This window comes from Psittacula echo, assembly GCF_963264785.1.
Source record: "Psittacula echo genome assembly, chromosome: 17".
NCBI lineage: Eukaryota > Metazoa > Chordata > Aves > Psittaciformes > Psittacidae > Psittacula > Psittacula echo.
This window is the reverse complement of record NC_137753.1, coordinates 7,493,425-7,516,722: the sequence shown is the minus strand read 5'-3', so window position 1 is coordinate 7,516,722 and position 23,298 is coordinate 7,493,425. Positions and strand designations below refer to the sequence as shown.

General features: G+C 57.9%; 2 protein-coding genes across 4 annotated transcripts; one reads left to right on the top strand and one right to left on the bottom strand.

Annotated features, from left to right (window-relative positions):
• Positions 1-950: 950 nt before the first annotated feature.
• ECE1 (endothelin converting enzyme 1) lies at positions 951-11,303 on the bottom strand. 3 transcript variants are annotated; one of them, XM_080631251.1, is made up of 19 exons: positions 11,234-11,255; positions 10,843-10,915; positions 10,669-10,755; positions 9,631-9,772; positions 8,868-9,080; positions 7,415-7,539; positions 6,661-6,873; positions 6,378-6,569; positions 5,736-5,878; positions 5,541-5,655; positions 5,206-5,316; positions 4,864-4,962; positions 4,667-4,744; positions 4,187-4,290; positions 3,349-3,459; positions 3,153-3,220; positions 2,884-3,074; positions 2,708-2,803; positions 951-2,453 (listed from the first exon to the last, which is right to left on the bottom strand). In XM_080631251.1, exons 3-19 carry the CDS (start codon positions 10,753-10,755, stop codon positions 2,277-2,279), a joined length of 2,265 nt encoding a protein of 754 aa, XP_080487377.1. In that variant the 5' UTR covers positions 10,843-10,915; positions 11,234-11,255; the 3' UTR covers positions 951-2,276. The 3 variants fall into 3 exon arrangements, with proteins under 3 accessions (XP_080487377.1, XP_080487375.1, XP_080487376.1); XM_080631249.1 differs by lacking the exon at positions 10,843-10,915 and having other exon boundaries at positions 11,234-11,303; XM_080631250.1 differs by lacking the exon at positions 11,234-11,255 and having other exon boundaries at positions 10,843-11,201.
• A 3,869-nt stretch (positions 11,304-15,172) lies between these two features.
• Positions 15,173-22,525, top strand: ALPL (alkaline phosphatase, biomineralization associated; the record flags this gene model as incomplete). Its single annotated transcript, XM_080631234.1, has 12 exons — positions 15,173-15,201; positions 16,419-16,510; positions 16,587-16,706; positions 17,232-17,347; positions 18,252-18,426; positions 18,501-18,676; positions 20,203-20,346; positions 20,494-20,563; positions 21,117-21,251; positions 21,777-21,968; positions 22,055-22,174; positions 22,275-22,525. Exons 2-12 carry the CDS (start codon positions 16,453-16,455, stop codon positions 22,523-22,525), a joined length of 1,557 nt encoding a protein of 518 aa, XP_080487360.1. The 5' UTR covers positions 15,173-15,201; positions 16,419-16,452.
• Between the last annotated feature and the right edge of the window lie 773 nt (positions 22,526-23,298).

The window sequence follows — 23,298 nt, the reverse complement described above, 5'->3', positions numbered from 1 at the left end:
AGCGCAGGCAGCGATTCCCTCAGCTCCACCGCCCTCTGCGGGTCTGCAGCACTATTTCCAGCCGGATCCCAGGGAAATCCAACGGCTACGGCCGTGCTCTCAGCTCCGCAGGGAACCGAGGGCCCCACACTGAGTCCTGCGAGCAGAAAGTAAGCGCTTATTCCATTTATGACTCAATCTGGGAGAGAAAGCACAGTAAAATAGGATGAGGGAAATGTCACCGTCGTCTTTATACAACACTCGCGTCCCCAACTCGCTGCTGCCTGAGTCCTGCCCATCCCAGCAGCAAAACCACTCTGTATCCCCAAAAGCTCATTACCAATGGGGTCAAATGAGGGGGTGCAGCCTAATTCCAGTCCCTGATAATGAGTCAGGGTTAAATAGCAAGTGAGCACCCAGGATTTTACTTGTTTTATGGCCATCATCTCCCGCAGGCGCTGGGTGAGGCTCAGCACGGAGCCTGCAGTCCAGGTCCTACCTGGCATTTTTGGGGCAAGCCTGATGAAGCCATGGAGCATCCACTTGGGAATGAATGTTGGCCTGTGTTACCGAGCTGGCAGCATCCAGCAGCATTGCAGGGCTATAAATAAGGCCCTTTGGAGAGGAACCTGCACAGGGCCCGTGCCGCTGGAATCAAGCACAGCCCGGCCAGCCAAAAATTCACCCAGGAGGAAGGAAAAAGCATCCGGGAAAGACCTCCCTGCTGGGAAGATGCGTGGGGCCGTGCCATAGAAGTGGGAAGCAAACAACCACCCGCAGTGAGAGTGAGGGTTTTGGGCACAAAAGCTTCACTTCAGCCTCCAAGAGAAGCAGCAGACAGAAGCTCAGGCTGGGAAAAGCCTCCTGGGCTCAGTTTTGGCAGCGTGGGATGGTCCCAGTGGTGTGGACAAGGATTAAAAGGCAGATAAAGGGATGCAAACCTCCTGCTATCAGAAATAAACCAAGTCATGAGCAGCTCCAGCCCAAGTAAAAAGTATTTATTATTTCAATAACGATAAGCCCCACGTGTAGGGTGAAAAAATAGTTACAAAAAAATCCCCCCCATCCTTCCTTTTACATATAAATATTAAAATTCCCTCTACAGCTTTGCAAGAAGGTGCCCCACGAGACAACACGCAGCACCTGAGCTACTGGCAGTGGTTTCCTCTTAAAACTGCAAAAAGAACATTAAATATAACCCTTACGAAAGCCCCTTGCCCCCATCCCAGTGCCAAACCGGCCATTGAAGGGCGGAGGTTCGGGGCCAAGGGGTGATTTGGGGGTTTGCAGTTTCCCAGTATAGAGGCTGGGCACGGCAGAGAGCAAGGGAGCAGCAGGAACTGCCTGCACTTGTCTGGGGAAGCTTTTGGGGCAGGAACTCACGGCTGAGCTCACTTCAGAGGAGACAGGAGGGCGCTCTGGGTGCTTCACCCCCAGTCACCACCTCGGTGACACCTCTGGCACGCCAGCTTTTCCCTCTGAAATGAAAGCTCATCCCAGGAGCTGCAGCAGAGCCTCTGCCCTGCAGCATCCTCCAGCCCTGTCCCTAGTGTCCCCAGTCCGCATCCTCTAAGGACAGTCCCTCCTAGAGAAACCAGGATCCAGGGCTGGGTAGTTGCATCCACAGCCCCATCCAGCTTCACCAGCAGAGAGCCTGTCCCCCGTCACTGTCACCACAGGGCGCTGCACCTCCAGCTGCACTGAGTAAAAAAGAATTAATAAATATATTCATCTTTTACTTAAAAAAGGAAAAAAAAACCCAAAAAAAACAAAAAAGGCTTTTAAATGCATTTTCCCTGAAATTTTCCAGTGTATTCCACAAGGCATGAAAAAAATAGAGATATTTGCCCCTCCCCCAAAAAATATATCTTAAGATATTTTCCATCCTCATGTGCGCATCTTTGGAGAGAGGAAGGTCCATCGGGTGCATTCAGACACGCAGCCAAACCTGCCGGTGCCGTGGGATCCCTTTATCGCCTCCGGAAATGAGGAATTTGACGGGATGGTGGGTCAGGCTGGAGCACTATACAGGGTAGTGTCCATGGACACGTGCCTGGACACATGGCCCGGTCATGGTGGGGAAGAAGAGACCCTCAGGTGGAAGTCATTCCACAGACGAGTGAGGGGATGAAGGAGTTTCACAGTGAATGAAGCTCGGATGATCCTGGGAATGTGGGCACTGCTCCGGCTGAGAGCTGGGCAGTTCCTTGCATGGAGAAGTGGTTTGTGCCTCTCAAAAGGACCTGGGAAATTCAGCCATGGGATGAAGGAGCCGGTTCCCTCCAGGCACTCGCCCGTCACCAGACTTCACATTTCTTGGAGGGATTCATGGGAGAGCCAAGGGGGCAGCTGAAATGCTCCGCAAATTCCTGGGAGTTGGAGACGGTGCCGATGACCCGGAATCGCGAGGGGCTGTGGGGGTCAGTGATGAGCCCCTCGTGCGAGCTCTCTGGTGTGCGAACCGAGCACCACACCTGCAAATGAGGGCAAGAGGCACCAGTGCCAGTGTCTGCATCCATAGGGCCCTGCTTGGTGCCAAACTGGACCTCCTCAATTCCATGAAGGACACCAGGAAGATGGAGCTCCAGCTTTGTCTCACCCTAATCTGGTTCAGCATCTCTGGAGACCTCAGGCTTTGCCATCACATCCTCCCAGCACCATCTGGACTTGCCTCCACTCCCCACAAACCTATGTGTCCACCCCTCCTGCCCACCACCAAGTGACCTACCTGAGCGAAGCCAATGAAGAAGAGCTGGTTGTTGGTGAGGCCGAGCGTTGGGAGGGTTTCCTCATCCCCATTCTTTTTCAGCCAGTTTTGATATGCCTGGAGGACAGCAGGCTCAGAGGACACCACTGATCCCACCACACCATGCCCCACACACCTCCCCAGCCCCATAGCCCTACCCTGTAGGCAGCCTTTAGGCCCCCGTTGTCGGCGATGTTCTCCCCAAGCGTTTGCTTGCCGTTGACAGCCTCTCCATTGACGGTGTAGTTGCCATACTGCTCCACCATGCACGCTGTCTGACGCTTGAAGGCCTCCACCGAGGAGTTCTTCCACCAGGGACGCAGGTTGCCATCCTTGTCGTATTCCCGGCCTGCCAAAACCACAACAGATCCTTCATCACCTCCTTGGCCAGCCCTCCTGCAGCCCATCCGCCCGGCCCGGGCCGTACCTTGATCATCAAAGGCATGTGTCAGCTCATGGCCCACCACCACACCAATCCCACCAAAATTCAGTGACCTGCAAGGAGGCGATGCTGAGGTTTAGAGAGCAGCTGCTGCTTCCCACAGCCTTGAAATTGAGCCTCAAAGGTTGGGACCAGAGGATATTTGGGAATCCTGCCCTCCCTGGTTTCCATAGGCTCTTACTTGGGAGATGCACGTGTGTAAAAAGGGGCCTGGAGGATGCCAGCGGGGAAGACAATCTCATTCTTGGTGGGAGAGTAGTACGCATTGACTGTTGGTGGCGTCATGCTCCACCTGTAGAGACACGGACATGGACAACATAAACCCATCACTGCCCCTCTACTCTGCTCTCATGAGACCTCACTTGGAGCATTGTGTACAGTCCTGGTGTCCTCAACATAAAAAGGACATGGAACTGTTGGAACAAGTCCAGAGGAGGCCACGAGGATGAGCAGGGGCTGGAGCACCTCCTGTATGGAGACAGGCTGAGAAAGTTGGGGCTGTTCAGCCTGGAGAAGAGAAGCTGCGTGGAGACCCCATAGCAGCCTTCCAGTATCTGAAGGGGGCCTACAAGGATGCTGGGGATGGACTCTTCATCAGGGACTGCAGTGATAGGACAAAGGGTAATGGGTTCAAACTGAAACAGGGGAAGTTTAGATTGGATCTAAGGAAGAAATTCTTTACTGTGAGGGTGGTGAGGCACTGGAATGGGTTGCCCAGGGAGGTTGTGAATGCTCCATCCTTGGCAGTGTTCAAGGCCAGGTTTGATGAGGCCTTGGGTGCCATGGTTTAGTGTGGGGTGTCCCTGCCCATGGCAGGGGGGTTGGAATTGGATGATCTTAAGGTCCTTTCCAACCCTGACTATTCTATGATTCTATGTTTGCTCCAACACCATCCACTTACCATAATGCAAAGCCATCAGCCCAAACCTAACTCCCCAAAACCAGCATGGTCTGGTGGACATCAAATCCTAGTGCTATTCCCTGCAGGGCATGACAGGGAAGCGGAGCAGAGGACTTACTGGTCCCGGTTCGGTGGTTTTCGGAGCTGGTCAGCGGTGACCCTGGCCGAGAAGTTGTAAAACTGCATGACGTTCTCAAAGTAGAGGTCAGATACAGCCTCGTACTGCAAGAGAGCAAGGCATGAGTAGTGTGTGCTGACCACCCAGCCCCGCTCCTCCCTCCATGGTCATGTGTGAGCCTTCGGAGCCAGCTGAGTTACAGTCGCTCTTGTTTCCCCTCCTCTCCAACATCTGTGGAGTCTCAGGAGGACAGTGAATCACCATTACGGAAACCGGCTCCTCCTCTTCCCGGGCAGGGATCCCGAGAGCCCCAGCCACCCCAGGGCTGGTGCACAGCTCTCCAGGAAGCCCCCCGAGAAGGGTCAAGGGCATCAGTGAGACCCTTCAGGATGAAACCTGGGCCTGTGGTGATGGGCACATCCTGCATGTTCTAGTGGAGTGGGGAATAGGAGACCCAAGGGACATATCCGACCAACTCACATCATTAAAGACTTTATCCAGCTCCTTGGGGTCCATGATGAACTTGGGGTAGCCAATCATGTTGTAGATGGCATCTGCCTGGGGGGGGGTGACAAGGACCAAAGTGCTTTTGGTGCCAGGGGTGGAAGGACAGACTCGCCCAGCTCCACCATCCTCCACCACCACCCTCTCCCTCCAACTGCTGCCCGGCACCTCACCTTCTCTTTGGCCGATTTCCTTGTCTCTTCATCCATCCACTGCAGGCTCTCCAGACTCTCCTCGAAGGCTGTTTTAATCTCTGCAATCATTTCTTCTGCCTGGACAAAACAAGGCAGCAGTGTTGCTCCAGAGCTGGCTTCCCACCCCAGAGAGGTCAAGGACCCTTCACACCAGCAGGGAAGAAGAGGCTGGGAGGCCGAGATGGAATGTGGACCAGTGAAAACCCAGCAAATGCGGATGCAAAGTGAACAAAGTAAGGTGGACAGAGAAAGAGCATCTGCCCCAGTGGTTCCACCATCGTGGTGGCTTTCCTGGCACTGGGACCCACATGGGGGACGTACCACTTGTTTGCTGTCCTCGGCAAAGGTGGCCTTGACAAACATGGCCCCCAGGGCAAAGCCCAGGTTGTTGTCAGTGTCACTGATGCAGAACTTCCAGCGCGGGAGGCAGGTCTGCATGGGACAGAGGTGGGCATTAGTGGTGGCACAGCCAAAGCCCCTCACCTTCCCACCCCCTTGCCCTGCCAGGAGGTGAGCTCCACATCCCTGTGCTGGAGCTGCCACCCCAAAACCTGCCCCACACCTCTATCTTTTGGATGCAACATGACAAGGTCTTGGTTTAAAAAGCTGTCACCATTTTAATGGTGATGTGGGAGCACTGGGGGCTCTACACTCACCTTCTTTGTCCCATACATCACTTCCATGAATTTTTCCTCAGCATCCTGGAAGCGCTGGTCGAGGAAGGGGCTGGTTTTCCGCACCAGGTTCCAGATCATGTAGTTGTTGAGGAGACTGCAGCGAGAGGTGGTGAGTGAGCAGTGGGATGTTCCTGCCCACCCTGTGCACTCTCCATGCGGGCTGGGGGCTCTCACCATTTATCTGTGGCCAGGATGAGGTCAGAGACCTGCTCCAGGTACTCCTTGGCATAGACCACAACGGGCTCAGACTCATTGAGCTCCACGGGGTAGAACACCGTGCTGAGGAAGGGCATCCAGTCCACGGCTGGTGCCAGCTCCTGCAAAAGCCATGGCACTGCTATGGACCCAAACCCCATCGAAGCAGGGTGGCAACTGTTCCCCAGGCTGGAAGGAGCTGCATCAGCCCCAGTTAGAGGGATTCAACTGAATTTGAAGAGGCCGGCTCCCATAGCAGCAGCAGCGTCAAAAGGTCAGAGAGGACTAAACAATTTCCTTCCACAAAGGAAAAGAAAGTGGGGCGGGTGTCAGAGATGTTGACACAACCCATTAGGGCCCCTTTGGGGATGCAGAGAGGTGACCGGGCTGGTGTCCATAGGCAGCAGTGCCACAGCAGGATGGCCACCAGCCCCAGGGGTGGTCCAGAGGCTGGAGGAACAGGTCAGGGTGGGATTCCCCCAAGGAGGACATGGGCCAAGCCATTGCACAAGAGCTTCCCAGGCTGTGTCAGGCTTCCTCAGAGGAGCTACATCACCTCCCCCCATCCCCTCTACTTCCCAAACCACAGCGGAGCAGGATGCTCACCAACTCTGTCCCTACCTTTAGGTCTCCAGCTGTCATTTTATGGTAGATGACCTCTTCATCCCGGTGCTTCTCCTGTGGGATGGTGATGTTGGCCAACGCTGTCTCAAAGTCCAAGATCTGCTGCATCTGCTGCCGAGTCGACTCCTCATCAGTGCCTCCCAGGAACATCCCCAACTGCACCATGTAGTCCAGGTACCCGGCAAGCACCTACATCATAGGACAGGGGGGGATCAGCATGGTGGGTGCCACTCACCCATGGCACCTCCCCTCAAATCCACCTTTCCTCCAACAACGTTACCTTCTCATTCTCTGTCTTGTTGAGGTAGTAATCCCGCGATGGCAGGCCCAACCCTGACTGATCCACCTGGATCACGTTGCTGTTGGAGTTTTTGGAGTCGGCGCTGACATAGACGGAGAAGAAAGGTGAGGTGCGGTAATGCGCCGTCACCTCCCGCAGCGTCGCGTTGAAGTTGTCACCGGCCCATGGACCTGTGATGTTCCAGCCACCCAGCTGGGAACAGACAGCAACCGGATTTTGGGTAAGGAATAATCACTTGGAGTTGCTCAAATATCCACCTAATACCTGTCCTGGGGCAAAACATCTCACAATGGGGCTAAAAAGCCCAGGAGTTGCATGAGCTGCCTATAAATCTATGCCTATAGATATAAGATGGGATCTTAAGAAGAGGTTCTTCCCTGTGAGGGTGCTGAGGCGCTGGCCCAGGGTGCCCAGAGAAGCTGTGGCTGCCCCATCCCTGGCAGTGTTCAAGGCCAGGTTGGACACAGGGGCTTGGAGCAAGCTGCTCCAGTGGAAGGGGTCCCTGCCCGTGGCAGGGGTTGGAGCTGGGTGAGCTTTAAGGTCCCTTCCAACCCAAACCACTCTGTTACTCTATGATAAATCCCTGCCTCTCTCTGCCTGCCTCCTCTGGGGGATGCTCTTCCCTAGGAAGCACCCAGAATGGGGTCTGGAGTGTGCTGGGACTGCCCACAAATGAGCTTTCCCCCCCACTTTGCAGAGGGGAGACAGCTTTTCCCCAAGGAAGGGTCTGAACCTTTTCAATGAGCTCCACGAGCGGGCTGGCGCGCAGCTCCTCGATCTTGCTCTCGTTCATGCAGGCTTGGTAGTAACGCTGTGCCTTGCGCTCCGCCTCACTTGACACATTGGCCGTGGTGTTTTCTGCAGGAGGTACCGGGGGGGGCGGGGAGCTCACAGGAGGTCCCCAGGGACAGGCATCCAGCCCCCCATGGGCACAGAGACCCCACTTTCCCACCTGAGAAATATTCAGCCCCATTTGGGCAAAACCAGGCTGAGGTTTGCCCTGGCAGTCTCCTCTGTGCCTCCAAAAGCTTCCCATGGCCCCCAGCCCCTTCCTGGCCTCCTGCCCACATCTCCTTTCCCACCCGCAGCAACTGCTCTGGCTCCTTGGAGCAGAAAGATAAAGAAAGGGAAAACAAAAAGGCACTTTTCCAGCAGCTCTGATGTTCCCAGCATCACCCAGCCCCCTGCGCTGCCCTTGCCCCTGTTCCAGTGCTCCCCAGCCTGATATTATTTATTCCTGCAGGCAGGAACAATAAACCCATTTTTCTCCTCCTCCTCCAAACCCAACCTTTTATTCCCCCCCCTCTAAATTTCTGCCTCCCCAGAGGTTTGGTTTTTATTATCTGATGTTCCTCATGACACAGCTTGCACCTTTGGCTTCCCAGCTGTGTGGGTTTATTAACTAAAGGTCCCTCGGCTCCAAGGAATTCAAGGAAATGCCGAGCGCGACCACTTGGCTGGAGGCCTGGTCCCTTCTCCCAGTAAAACCAGCACCAGATTTCTGCAGGAAGAGCTGGGATGAAGCCGTTCCCGCACTCCCCCCCTCCTCCCAAAAGACAGCACTCTTCCCAAACCTTCTCTTTCCAGATAACTGGCCCCAGCATGGTGGAAAGTGCTGATAAGGAGCCAGTTGTTTGCTCAAAGCTTGAACAAACCGTCCCCGCCGGTCGCTTGGATAAGCCACCCCGCTTTGGTGCTCGCACGCAGAGGCTGAGCCTGGGATCCTCCCTCTGCTGAGGGAGCTTCGGTCCCAAAAAATGGCCAGATTGACAGCCAGCACCTCCTCAAAAGCCACTCACAAGGCTGGAAGATAGAGCAGGAGGAAAAAACCCCATATCCTTGGGGTGATATTGGGGTGTTACACCCTCTGGAAGCAGTCTGGGGTGCAAATCCTGAACTTCAGAGCTCCTGGGAACACCACCTCAGGGTTTGCAGAACCAGGGCCAGGACCCTTCCCCTACTCGGCACCAAAGAGCTGCAACATCATGGTCAAAAATCCCAGGGGCAGCCAGGAGAGCAAACACAGCCAGGCTCTGCTTCCCGATGTCCTTGCAGCACATGCGTCACGGACTGGTTTGACGCTGGGATGTAAGTCAAACCTGACAGCCCCAGGAGCATGTTTTTGGCATCCCCAGACCTAATGGGGCTCCTTAACACCGCAGGTCCCACCGCTCCCATGTGCTCACCCAGCAGATGCTTCATGATGGCCTGGTTGTGCTCCCAGAGGTTGTTGAAGGTGCCCCAGCGTGAGTGGCCATCGGGGAGGGGGTTGGCCTTGATCCAGCCCCCACAGGCGTAGCTGAAGAAGTCCTCGCAGGGATTCACTGCCTGGTCCAGTGAGCTGAGGATGGAGCTGGTGACGGAGATGCAGGCTTCTGACAGGCACACGGCCGGCACCCCTGCAGGAGGGAATGATGGTTCAGCTCCTCCATCGTGGCATGGTGAGCTTCACTGGGGAGCATCCTGCTCCGTGATGAACGTCAGGTTGGACGGGGCTTGGAGCAAGCTGCTCTAGTGGAAGGGGTCCCTGCCCATGGCAGGGGTTGGAGCTGGAGGAGCTTTAAGGTCCCTTCCAATCCAAACCAGTCTGGGATTCTATAAAGGATGTGGGCAAACATCCCATCTGGTTCCCAAACATCCTGCCCTGTACTGTAACATCCCACTCCAGGACGATACAGATCAGCATCCCATCCCATGCTAAGCATCCAGCCTGCTCATCCCATTCCATGGCAAGGGATGCAGACAAGAACCCCATTCTCTCCCTAAGCATCCTGCCCAGTGCCCGAGCATCCCACCCTGGGATGAAGGATTCCGGCAAGCACCCCATCCCGTGCTCAAGCATCACACTCCACGATAAAGGATGCAGAGGAACATCCCATCCCAGGGAACCCCCCCCAGCATCCCACCCTGCTCCAGGGTCCAGGATCCCTGCACGGTGCGAGGACTTACGGGCTCTGTACTGGAAGACGAGACCCAGCAGACACGCCACCAGCACGGCCCCCAGCACCCCCACCAGCACCACGAGCTGCTTCTCGGCGCGCGTCCGCTCAGCCCAGCACCCCGGGGCACTCCTCGAGCCGCGGAAGTTCACCTGGGGGAACAGCAACGTCCTTTCCCCACCGCTGGAAAAACCCACTGACACATCCCACATTCTGCTTCCTACAGCCCACGGCACGAGCTTGGCTCCTGGCGACGGATCCGGCGCGGTTCGGCCTGGGAAAGGCGGCAGCTGCCTTCCAGAAACTGGCCAGGAAGGGCGGCACAATGGCAGGAAAGGGAGCGGGGTGAGCGTTTCGGGAGGCTCACCTGCTACCCTGTGCCACCCCGAACCCCTCCTCGAGCATGGCCGTAACCCCCCCGGGCGTCCCTGTCCCTGCTGCCGGCACTGGGACAGGGTGGGGGCCGCGGAGGCGGCGGGAAATGCCTTAACAGGATACTCCCACTCGGCCGAAAAACATCCCCAGGAAACATCCCGATGCGCCGGCGAGCGGAGACGGGCCCGTTGGGAAAGTACAAACACAGCAGAGCGCCGGGTTGGGGACAGAAAGCACCTTTCCAGGCACAGAACGATGGGGCTGGGAGTGGGGCCAGCACCAAGAGCATGGCTCCAGTGCCAGAGCTGGCACGCTGGCTGCAGTGGGGTTTTTTCTTGCCACCCTCAGCCCTTTTTAAGCTGCTTTTCTGCTACCTGGGGAGGAATTAACCTAATCCCTTTTGGATGGGGACAAAGCTCCCACTGCCACCATAATTGCTCAGCCTGGACATGCTGGGAAGGGGTTTGGATGGCAGAAAAACTGGGTGCTGAGGCATTGTGAACAGCACCCACAGGCTCTGGGTGCCAGCGGGAGCCAACATGGCTCTGCCCCGGCCGGACTTTGCCCCACAGAAAGGCTGGTCCCAGGCGGAAAACCCTTCAGCAACCCCCTTTGCTGCTTACCAGGACCTAAAATCCTCCTTTTTAACCCTAAAACACACATAGAGCCCTACCTGGAAGCCGTTGGGGTACCCATCACCATCACCAGTGGAGTCCAGGGGGTCTTCATCGTCCAGCGTCGCCCGCTTGTAGGTCGACATCTGCACAGGGGATTGGCAAACACAGGTGCTCAGTGGCTCAGGATTGAGGCACAGGAGGAGGAAGGAGGGTAAGGAAGGAATATGCACCCTCTAAAGCCGCCTTCTCCTCGAGGGAGCTAAATCCCGACCGGCTCCGGGGTAGTAAAGCACTCAACAAACGCTGGAGGAAGGTTATGGAAAGCAATGAGGGCTGGAGCCAAACGCTGAGCAAAGCCCGAACCCGCCTCACGTTCCCCCGGGGCCGGGTTGTGCAACCTCCCGTTCAGCCTGGAATAAAGCCGGTTCCTCCTCCACCAGCCATGCAGCAGGGTGAGGGACCCCCGGGCCAGGGAGCCCCAGGACCTGGGAAGGACTGGGAATGGAGGAAAATGGCTTTTCACCCCAAAACTACCATCTCGCTCGTGCTCCACACCCTGTGAACTGTGCCCACCCCGAAACACCCCATCAGGTCCCTCTGAGAACCCAGAGGCGACAGCACCTTGAATTCAGGCTGCCGACGGGCTCCCTCCCTGCTCCTTGTCCCCAGGGCATTATCTTGTGCTGGTGCCTGCCTCTTATCTCATCCCCAAGCAGAAAAACAAGGGGAAACCTCACGGGTTGGCAGCCGGCCCTTATCTTGCCGCCGTTTCCTTCCCCCCTGGCACAGCCCTGTCACCCAGCCAGGGAAAACAACCCTCTGCCTGCCACCGAGGGGGGAAGCACTCCAAAACCCACCCCAACCCCTGCTACTGATGGGCCGAGCGGCACTGGTCACATCCCTTCACCCCCAGTGCAGCGCCTGGTTGGGGTTTGCACCCATGTGGATGTCCCCATCCTGCTGCCATCGTCCCCAAAGGGACACTGAGGTGATCTGAACCCGGCACAGCATGCAATGAAAGCACCAGTTCTCAGCCCCATTTCCAATACCGGCCTTCCCAAACCTCCTCTCACACAGATAACACCGAATCCCATCCTCACCCCTAGATCCCAAATCACAGCCTGGGTTTCAGCAGGCACAAAACCCACCTGGGGAAGGGAAAGGGTTAAAAGAAAAAGGCAGTTTCCCTCCTTGCTTGACCAAAAAGCTCTGTTTCCAGCCCCAAAATCCCCCCCGGTGCCTTGGAACCAGGAGACGAAAACCCTTTCATTGCAAGATGTTATCGCTGCTGAACCCAGGGCTCCAATGATGTATTTTTTCCATCCCCTTTCACTTTTCCCCTTATTTTCACACTTTGCACATGGCTGGAACTTGCAGCTCTGGGCACAAATCGCTGCTCATTGGGGGGTGGGGGTCCAGGAAGCCCCCCCAGCTCCAATAGCACCAAATTCCTGGAGTCCCAACTTTTTGGCCAAAGCTTTCACTCCGTTTCCTGAGGAAATGAAGTTTTTCTCCAGCGATTCCCCCCCCCCCCCCCCCATCAGCCTGCAAAGAGCAGGGAAAAGGGAAAGATGGAGAAAAAAACCCACGTTTTTCCTTTCACTAAGGATGTGCTGGTTCAACCCTGAATTAGACATCAGAGAATCCAAGCTAAGCTTGAACACCCCCCAAAACACCCCCAGAGGGCACCGGGATCAACCCTCAGCATCCTTAATAAGGGGGAAATTGGGTCTGGGAGGTATTTTTAGCACCCACAGCCCACACACACACGCCTCATTGGGGACATCGGGGCAATGCAGCACCCATGAGTGCTCCCCAGCTTGTAACACGGGAGCACCCTTTTTTGGGTCAAAACAGGCTGGGTTTTGTTTCTCCCCCCCCCCCCCCCCCCAGCTCTATTTGCTTAAATCACAGTAAAGATTATAAATAAAGCTCTAAGGGGGTTGGGGGCGGGGTGGGGGGGAGGCACCCACACTTTAACCCCCCCACCCAAGGGATTTTCATTCACTTTTATAAGTTATAAAAGTCCTCACGGGGCCTTAAACCCCTCTGTTTTCCCCCAAACCACCCCTTGGCCTCCCAAACAATGAGCCCCACGTGCTCCGAGCCCGCAGGGTCCCAGCACTGTTGCGGGGGGGGGGTGGGGGGGAGGCACCGGAGCCCCCCTTCCCGCACCGGAGCCCCTCACCCGGCACCGGGGCGCCCGGGGCCGCCTGCGCTCGGCTGCGTTCGGCTGCGCTCGGCTCCCGCTCGGGCGCCATTTCGGAGCGGCCGCCTCTGGTGCGGCCGCGATGGCGCTTCCCCGCCTGCCCCAGCGCCCCGAGCCCCCCCAGTCACCCCCGTACCCCCAAACCTTCCCCCTCAGCCAAGCAGCACCCGCCCCGGGCCCCCCCCCCCAACAGCACCCATGGGTGCGCCGTGCACTGCCACGGCCTGAAGTGAGCACCCATTGAGTCTCAGGCTTCTAATTAGGATGCCCAGGGGGTTATTAGCAATCCCTGGTGTTAATTAGGGGGGGACGGTGTTAATTGGGGGTGCGGGGGGGGGGCACCCAGTTTGGAGGGGGGGGCACCCAGTTTGGAGGGGGGGGTGCTCCTGGTTGTGGGTAATGAAAAAAAGCTTAAAAAGGGTGGAAAAGGGTTAAAGTTTGCAAAATAAGTATAAGGGGGAGGGGGGATGAGCTCAATTTGGGGCTGTTTGCAAACACCCCCCCTGTTTGCAGCCCCCCCAAAAGTGGGTGCTCCTGGGGGGGGTACCCCTGCACCCCTCCCTATGCAGGGGGAACCCCTGTGGTTTGGGTCAAGGGCTGGGTGCTGGGGGGGTGGCTTGAGGGGGGCACCCCCCTTGGGGTCCCCACTCTGGGAACCCACAAAGGAAACCTGGCCGGGGGGGTCTTGATGGGCACCCAGGGGTGCAATGGGTGCGCAGGGGGGAGTTTTGGGGTGCAATGAGGGTCTCTTGGGGTGCTATGGAGGATCCCATGGGTTGCATGGGGGGGTCCCACGGGGGTCTTCTGCGTGAACTGGGGGGATCCCATGGGGGTCGCTTGGGGTGCAATGGGGGTCCCACGGGGGTGCATGGCCTTCTCTTAGCGGGGTGCATGGGGGTCCCTTGGCGTGGAACGCAGCATCCCATGGGAGACGCATCCCCCCGCGCCCCAGCCCCGATGAGCTCCCGGAGGGGGGGGTCCCCGCTCACTCACCATGGTGACACCCCGCTCCCGCCGTCCCGGCCCCCGCTGGGGCGAGCCCGAGCCCGGCGCCGCTCGTTACGCTGCGGCCTACGAGAGGGTGACGGCGGGTGACGAGCGAGGATGTACCTGGGGTGGGAAAACCAATGGGGCCGGGAGGGACGGGCTTCCCCGCGCGCCTCCGTTAACTCTTTCGGGGGGCCTCAGACCCCATTTTGGGGGTCCCCATGGCCTCCCCCGCCCCACGTCCCTTCGGAAGCATCGCCCCGATGAACCAGCGCCGCTTATGCAAAGGGATGCGGGGCGCGCAAGGGGACAACGCTGCGTGTGAGCGTTTGGTGCAAGCATCCAAGCATCCGGCTGTGCAAGCACACGTGTGTGCAAATGTGCTCCTCGGGCTGCAGCCCCCCCACCCCGTGTTTAACAGCCCCTCAAAGGGGTTCGGGGTTCAAGCCTGGTGCCTTTGCACACCAACAAGGAGTTCCGCAGGTTGTCTCTCTCCTAACGAGGCTTTTAATGAGCACACACAGACACCCCCAGCCCATTGCGATGTGGGGGGGACCGAGGATGGGGACACACGCACAGTGCCGCCGCCCCGCCCCGTCGGTGGGCTGAGCACCGACACACTCATCTCACCCATGGGGCCGCAAATCGCTTTGCTGGGCTGGGAAAGCACTTGGAGGGGGGCAAAGGGTCGGGGAGAGGAGTCGCTTGAGGGATTATGGTGGGGGGGTCTGCAGGGGCCGTGTCCCATTCCCGTGGCGTCGAGGCGGCGCTGGCATCCCCGAAAGCTTTCGCGGAGCGGGTTTTTGTGCCGAGACCGCCACCTCCTGGGGACCCGCTCCCGGCTCTAGGGGACGCGGAGCCCCGCAGACACCCCCCGCTATGGGGAAACTGAGGCAGGGGCGGGGGATCCCCCTCCCGTAGCGCCTGGTTTATTGTAGGACCTACAGTAAAGCCGTGCCCGGCCGCATCCCGCGGTGGGAAACTGAGGCAGGGAGAACCCCCGCCCCCCCCATCATCCCTCCTCCCCAAACCGCGCTCGCGTCGCTGTCCCGTTTTGGGTGAAAATAATGCCAAATCCGGCAAAACACCCCCCCACGTGTGCACCCCCTGCGCGGATGGAGGGGATGCTCAGCACCCACAGCCCGGCTTGGGGGCACCCCAGTCCTCCCAGTCCTCCCAGTATAACCCGGCAGAGGGCACCAGTACTCCCAGTTTGTTGCCTGTCCCCCCCCCCCGCCCGCTCCCCGTGCTGGCGGCGAGGGGAGGGAGGAGGAAGGGGAGGAGGAGGAGGAGGCGAAGGCCGGTGCGGGGGATTTAAGGGCTCGCTGCGCCCCCGGCCCGGCTCCTCCCGCCGCCCTGCAGGAACGTGGTGCTGGCACCCGGGTTTGTGCGGGTACGTGGGGGGGATCCCCCTCGGGGCCACCACGGCCACCCCCGGGGAGGGGGGGATCCTGTGGGGCCGGGGGAAAGGGGCGGGGGTGCGATGGGGACATGGGTATGGGATGGGGACACGGGGGTGCAACAGGGAGGTCGGGGGTGCAATAGGGACACGGGGGAGCAATGGGAGCATGGGCAGGGGATGGGGACAGGGGAGTGCAACAGGGACACGAGGGTGCGATGGGAACGTGGACATGGGATGAGGGCATGGGAGTGCAACGGGGACATAGGGGTGCAACAGGGAGATGAGTGTGCACAGGGACACGGGGCTGGGATGGGGACATGGACATGGGAATGGGGACATGGGAGTGCAACAGGGCGATTGGGGGTGCAATGGGGACTTAGGGGTGCAACAGGGACATGAGTGTGCGCAGGGACACGGGGGTTGGATGGGGACATGGGCATGGGAATGGGGACATGAGGGTGCAACAGGGAGATTGGGGGTGCTATGGGGACATGGGGGAGCAATGGGGCATGAAAGTGTAATATAGACATGAGTGTGCAACAAGGGTGTGAGTGTGCAACAGGGACAGGGTGTGTGGTGGGGACACGGGGGTGCAACAGGGACATGAGGGTGTGATGGGGACATGGAAATGGGATGGGGACATGGGTGTGTGCAATGAGGACAAGTGTGCAATGGGGACACGGGTGTGCAATGGGGTCAGACGTGCAACAGGGACACGGGCACGTGATGGGGATGTGGACGTGCTGTGGGGATACAGGCTGGGGATGGGGACAGGGGTGTGTGTGCAATGGGGACACAGAGATGCGCTGGGGACATGGGTGTGCAATGGGGACATGGGCATGTGATGGGGACATGGGTGTGTGATGGGGACATGGGCATGCGATGGGGACACAGGCACGGGATGGGGATATGGGACTGGGATGTCGGCACAGGATGGGGATGCAGGATGGGACATGTGATGGGGACTCTTAGCATGCAATGGGGACCCTGCTGCGCCACACGCACATAGGGGCTGGTGGCAGTGAGGTGACAGTGAGGTGACAGCCATGGGACTGGTGCCTGGGGCTGGGGCTGGTGGCACGTCCCCAGGGGGTCACAGCAGTGACAATCAGTGACAGCGCAGGGAGGGACTTTTCCCTCTGTCCTTGCTTGGCTGAGCCCGGGGGCAAAGGTCTCGGTGGGGAAACTGAGGCACGGGGTGCGCGCAGCTCTCTCCTCTCCAGCCCCGCTCAGCACCGCAGGATGAAGCTTCTCCTCCTTGTGCTCCTCTCCCAGCTCTGCTCAGCGTCGCTGGTCCCCGGTAGGTGAGGTTTGGGGGGGGCAGCACCCCAAAGGCGGGCGCTATTGGGTGCGATGGAGCCTGGGTTCTCCCGCAGAGATTGAGAAGGACCCTGAGTACTGGCGGGAGCAGGCGCAGGAGACCCTGCAGCACGCGCTGAGGCTCCAGCACCTCAACCAGAACGTGGCCAAGAACCTCATCCTCTTCCTGGGTGACGGTGAGACCAGAGCACCCACCGGGGGGGGGAGGCAGAAAGAGGAGCTGGGGCTGCAATGATATGGGTGCAATAAAGAGGGTTCTATGGTAAAGTGCAGTAAAGTGGATCCAATGAACTGGCTAACTTGGGTGCTGGGATAAACTGGGCTCGCAGTGAGCTGAGTGCTGGGATAAACTGGGCTCACAATACATTGGGTGCTGGGATAAACTGGGCTTTCAGTGAGTTGGGTGCTGGGATGAACTGGGCTCACAATAAGTTGGGTGCTGGGATAAACTGCTCTTGCAATAAGTTAGGTGCTGGAATAAACTGGGCTCTCAGTGAGTTGGGTGCTGGAATGAACTGAGCTCACAATAAATTGGGTGCTGGGATGAACTGGGCTCGCAATAAATCACGTGTTGTGATAAACCAGGTGCTGCCATAAACTGGGTTTGCAATGCGATAAGCTGGGTGCAGTAAATGGGTGCTGGATGGCACCGGGTGGCACCGGGGGGACTGAGCTGTCCTGTCCCTATCCCCATCCCGCAGGAATGGGAGTCTCCACTGTCACGGCCGCCCGCATCCTCAAGGGGCAGCTGCAGCACGGCAAGGGCGAGGAGAGCCTGCTGGAGATGGACAAGTTCCCATACGTGGCCTTGGCCAAAGTGAGTTTGGGGGGGGGAGACACGTCATGCACCCCCAAGGTCACGGGCGGGCAGCATCGACCCGGAGCGGGAATGAGGTCAGGAGCAGCCGGAGGAGCTGGCGCTGGTACCCGTGGCTGTGCCAGGGCTTGCCTGGGAACAGGGGGGGCAGGATGGGGACGTGGGAAGCCACAGGGCGCACACACACAAACATACACAGAGACACACGTAAACACACACATACACAGACACACACACGTACACACGCACACACATCCACATACATGCACATACACACACACACATACACACACACACGCATACACACACACACACAACATACACACACACAACCCCCCCCTCTTGGGGTCGTTTTGCTTCACAGACGGCTTTTTTTTGGTTGATAATCATGAAATCCGGTCCCCTTCACCCTGCCGGGGATGCTCCTGGTGGTGGCTTCTCCTTCCCTGCCTCAAAATGGGCTGGAAAAGGGCTAAAAGATATGGTGAGGGGAGGTGTGCCACCACACTGGGGAGGAATGAGGGGCAATGGGCACAATGGGGGGTACACTGCAGGATGGGGTCCAGTGCAGCCAATTGGCATGGGGAGGGAAGCTTCAGGGTGGGGATGATGATCTTAAGGTCCTTCCCAACCCAAACCAGTCTATGATTCTATGATGATGAAGCCTTAGGGTTGGGAGGATCATGGTGATGGTGATGTCCTTAAAACACTTCCTGGAACACATCCCTGGCAGTGTTCAAGGCCAGGTTGGACACAGGGGCTTGGAGCAAGCTGCTCCAGTGGAAGGGGTCCCTGCCCGTGGCAGGGGTTGGAGCTGGAGGAGCTTAAAGGTCCCTTCCAACCCAACCCATTCGATGATGATGATGCTGATGGCGGTGGTTTCTTTATCTCCTCCCAACCCCAGACCTACAACACCAACGCTCAGGTACCCGACAGCGCAGGCACAGCCACTGCCTACCTCTGCGGTGTCAAAGCCAACGAGGGGACAGTGGGTGTCAGCGCCGGCGTCACCCGCGACCGCTGCAACACCACCAAGGGCCAGGAGGTGACCTCCATCCTCCGCTGGGCCAAGGATGCAGGTGAGGGGCTGAGGGGGGGTAAAACGTTGGGGTTTGGGGGTGTTCCCACCATCACCCCTGATCTCGTGGTGCAGGCAAGGCCGTGGGCATCGTCACCACCACGCGGGTGACCCACGCGACGCCCAGCGCTGCCTATGCCCACTCTGCCAACCGCGACTGGTACTCGGATGGGGAGATGCCCCCGGACGCGCTGGAGGGCGGCTGCAGGGACATCGCCCGGCAGCTGGTGGAGAACATCCCTGACATCGAGGTAGGCATGGGGATGGGGCCACCCAGGGGTGAGGGTTGGAGCTCTCTGGTGTTGGGGTATAAGTGAGACCCTCAATGAGTGAAGGGCTGGGACGCTCAGGAGATGCTGGGCCTGAGCCACTGGTGGGTGAAGAGCCAGGACAGAGTGGGTGCAAGGACAGGACCACCCAAGTACAGGTGAGGCTGAGAACACCCATGGGTGCAGCACCAGGATTGGGGCCAGGACCACCAATGGGTGCCGAGTTGGGACCCCAGAAGATGTTGGGCTGACACCACCAGTGGGTGAAAAGCCAGAACCCTCAGCAAATGTGGGACCAGGACCACCCATGGGTGCAGAACCAGAACCCTCAGCAAATGTGGGACTAGGATCACCTATGGATGCAGAGCCAGAACCCCCTGTCCATATGGGACCAGAACAACCCATGGGTGAAAAGCCAGAAGCCCCAGTGGATATGGGACTAGGATGGGTGCAGAAGCAGAAGCCCCAGTAGATATGGGACTAGGATGGGTGCAGAACCAGGACCCTCAGCAGATGTGGGACCAGGACAACCCATGAGTAGACAACCAGAGCCCTCAGTGCATGTGGGACCAGGACCACCCATGGACGAAAAGCCAGGATCCACAGCAGATGTAGGACTAGACCACCCATGGGTGCAGAACCAAAGCCCACAGCAGATGTGGGACCGGGACCACCCATGGATGGGCTCTCAGCACCATTGGGTGTATATGTGACCAGACCCCATCAGACACAGGGTTGGGACCATCACCTCCCCATCAGCTCCCTCCATTCTCATCCTTCCCATACTCCACACCCTCCATTCCCCCCTGGTTCTGCCCCTCGCTGCGGATCCACACAGAAATGCAGCCTGTAAATAAATACTGTGTGTCCTTCAAACTGGCCCCAAAGCCAAACATCTCAGCCTGCTATTTCGCTCTTTAATAGCCTCTTCTCCTGTTTTTTCCCTTTAATATAAATGTAACTCTGTCCCAGACTGGAAATAATTATATAGTGGGGAAAAGGGGTTTTTTTTGTCCCTTTTTTTTGGCTTAATAACTTTGGCGCTGGTGTTTTGCAGCTTTATAATTCACCTTCTGCGTGGAGAAAGGGGGGGATGAAAGAAAAGACCTAAAATCTCTGCTGGGTTATAAATAACAGAGGCCAAATAGATCAGGCTCCAAAGCAAACAGCGGGAGCCGCGGGATGAGGCTCCATCCCAGAGGGTTCATGCGGGGATCCCACTGTGGAGCATCCCTCCCCCTGATGGGGAAAGCGAAAACTCACGGAAAAGCCAAGCTTGCTGCTGGAGATGAGTATTTCTGGCCTGGTTTTAATTAATAGGAAGAGATTCCGGGTTATTTTGAGCGGGGTGAGATTCCTTGGGTGTTTTTTCCACGTGATGCCAGGGTTTTCCTGGACATCCCACACCGCCTCCTTGGGGTTTTCCCCCACTGAACCCCAACTGAGGGGGAGGAGATGAAAAATACTGAACAATTACTTTAAAAATACATTTTTCCCATCTTTTTCAGGTGATCCTGGGCGGGGGGAGGAAGTACATGTTCCCTAAAAATGCCAGCGATGTGGAATATCCCCATGAGGACAAGCACCGGGGCACCCGCCTGGACCGCAGGGACCTCGTCCAGGCGTGGTATGAGGCCAAGCCCCCTGGCAAGGTGACAGGGACATTGCTTTGCGGGGGGGGTACCCCACTGTGGCCCTACAAAGCCATTTGGGGCATGGAATATTGTGGGGAGAGGGGGGATAGAGCAGCCCCGGGGCTGGCTGAGAGGATGGGGAGGTGACAACGTGCCTGTCCCCAGGTTGCCAAGTACGTGTGGCACCGGAGGGACCTGCTGGCGCTCAACCTCAGCCGTGTTGACTTCCTCCTGGGTGAGTCCTGGCACCCAAGGGTGCCCTGGCTTCAACTGGGTGCTGTGGGGGGCACCCCTGGCCTGGCCTGTGGTGCTGGGGCAGCTGGAGTGGCCAGCCAAGGATGCTGCTGCCTTCAAGGGATGCTGGTACCCCAAAGGGATGCTTTTACCCCCAAGATGCTGGTACCCCACCCTGAGCCGCTGGTATCCCTAAACATGTTGGTACCTTCCCCTGGGGATGCTGGTACCCCAAAGGGATGCTGTTACGCCCCCAGGGATGCCAGTACCCCAAAGGGATGCTAGTACTCCCCCAAAGATGCTGGTACCCCTCCCTGTGGATGCAGGCTGTTTTGGGGAGCCCATGGCACAATTCTCCAGCCTGGGATGCAGGGTTTGGCTGGGCTGGAGGAAGGAAGGGCTGGGAGCATCCCCTGGCTCCTATCTAAGCACTGGGGATCCGGTAGCCTGAGCCAGCAGGAGCAGTCGGTGCTGCTGGATCTGTGTGTCCTGTCCCCTGCCTTTTTTGTTTATTGGTGGGGAAAGGATGTGCCCAGCAGTGTCATTGTCCCCAGGCCTCTTCGAGCCGGGTGACATGGTGTACGAGCTGGACAGGAACAATGAGACGGATCCGTCCCTCACTGAGATGGTGGCTGTAGCCATCAGGATGCTCCAGAAAAACCCCCGGGGGTTCTTCCTCCTGGTTGAAGGTGGGACTTGGAGGAATATGGGGATGAAAAGGGGAGTGGAGGGGAGGTGGGGGTCAAAAGGAGGGTGATGGGGATGCAAAAAGATGGGGATAAAGGGGGTCATGGGGGGATAAAGGGGGATGCAAAGTGGGGGATAAAGTGGGAAATAAAAGAGGTGATGGAGGGTAAAGGAAGATGGGTAATATTCAGGGGGAATTAAAGGGGATGCAAAAGGGGAATAAAGGGGGGAATAAAGGAGGCACAAAGAGGGACATAAAGAGTGAGATAAAGGGGACCATGGAGATGTCAAGGGGGGGATAAAAGGAATGATGGGGAAATAAAGTGGGGAATAAAGGGACAGTGGAGGATGAAAAGGGGGAGATAAAAGGGGGAATGGGGGATGCAAAGGGGATGATAAGTGGACAATGGGGGATGTCAACAGACAGATAAGGGGGTGAGAGGGGGATGCATAGGTGGGATAAAGGGGGCAATGGGGGCTGTCAAAGGGGGATGGAGGGCGATGCTGAGCCGTGCCGGGTACCGCAGGAGGCCGCATCGACCACGGGCACCATGAGGGGAAGGCGAAGCAGGCGCTGCACGAGGCGGTGGAGCTGGACCGGGCCATCGGGCTGGCCACGCACCTCACCTCGGTGCAGGACACGCTCAGCGTGGTCACCGCCGACCACTCGCACGTCTTCACCTTCGGTGGCTACACCCCACGAGGGAACCCCATCTTCGGTGAGTCCGTGGTGGGCATGGGGTGAGGAAACCACAGGGACAACGTGGGGATGTCCCCATTGCGCTGATGGTGCCGCCACCGCCAGGTCTGGCTCCGATGCAGAGCGATGTGGACCGCAAACCCTTCACCTCCATCCTCTACGGCAACGGCCCAGGCTATAAAATAGTGGCAGGGGAGCGTGAAAACGTCTCTGCTGTGGATTTTGGTGAGTGGGTTTTGGGGCAAGACCCCCTGAAATCATAACAACCTGGATAAATCAGTGCTTTTCCCTGGTTATGCTGATTTTGGGCTATCTTTTACCCCAGCGCACGCTGACTACCAGGCGCAATCAGCCGTGCCCCTGCGCCAGGAGACCCACGGCGGGGAGGACGTGGCCGTCTTTGCCCGCGGCCCCATGGCCCATCTCCTGCACGGCGTCCACGAGCAGAACTACATCCCCCACGCCATGGCATACGCCGCCTGCATCGGCTCCAACCGAGCCCATTGCAACGCCGCCAGCCGCCCCGGTGCCTCCGTGCTGCTGCCCTTCCTCGCGCTTCTCTTCCTCCTCTGCTAAAGTGCCTCTTGCAAACCACCGAAGGGGGGATTTATTTTTAATTCCTGCCTCCCTCCTCCCTTCTCTTTGGGTTTTTGTGGATGGCAGCGCCCGGGAAAGAGGAGAGCAAAAAAGAAAGACTCAGCGGAGCAAAAAGCAGCCGCCGGCGGTTTCGTGCTGGGAGCTGCCTCTGTAAATACACGGTTCCTTCCCCTGTAATTAGCATCCTTGCCTGCCCTATCCCGATCCCACCGCGGGATTTGGGATGGGAGCCGGAGCCTCAGCGGATAAAACCCCCCTCTTTGAGCCAGACGCAGTGGGGCCGGGTCCCAAATCACTGCCCGGTGCCTTGGCTGAGGACTGACCCCAACTCACCACGTGTGTGGTGACCCCGAAACCGCACAAAGATGGGAAAAAAGATTAACTCGCTGGGTTATTTTGTCCCCAAAAGTTGGGGGTTTTTGTGCCTTCTGCGTGATTGATTCCGCTTTAAAAGCCTTCGGTTTGAAACAATGTGCTGCCCTGGGAGGGATTTGGGGTGCGAACTGCAGGGAGAGGGGAGCAAAGGGGGAGTTAAGGGGTGGTACCCACTGGAAGGGGGAATTAGGGGGGGAATTGAGGCTGGAGAGAGGCCCTGGGGGTGCAAAGGCTGCCTGAGCTGAGCACAAGGGTGCTTTGCACGTGCAGTACTTGTGCAAACGCCGTTGTTCACATACAAGTGATGCTTTGTAGGGGCAGATGCCACCGATGGTGCATGTGCAAAAGCCACTGCTCACGTGCGGATGTGTGAATGA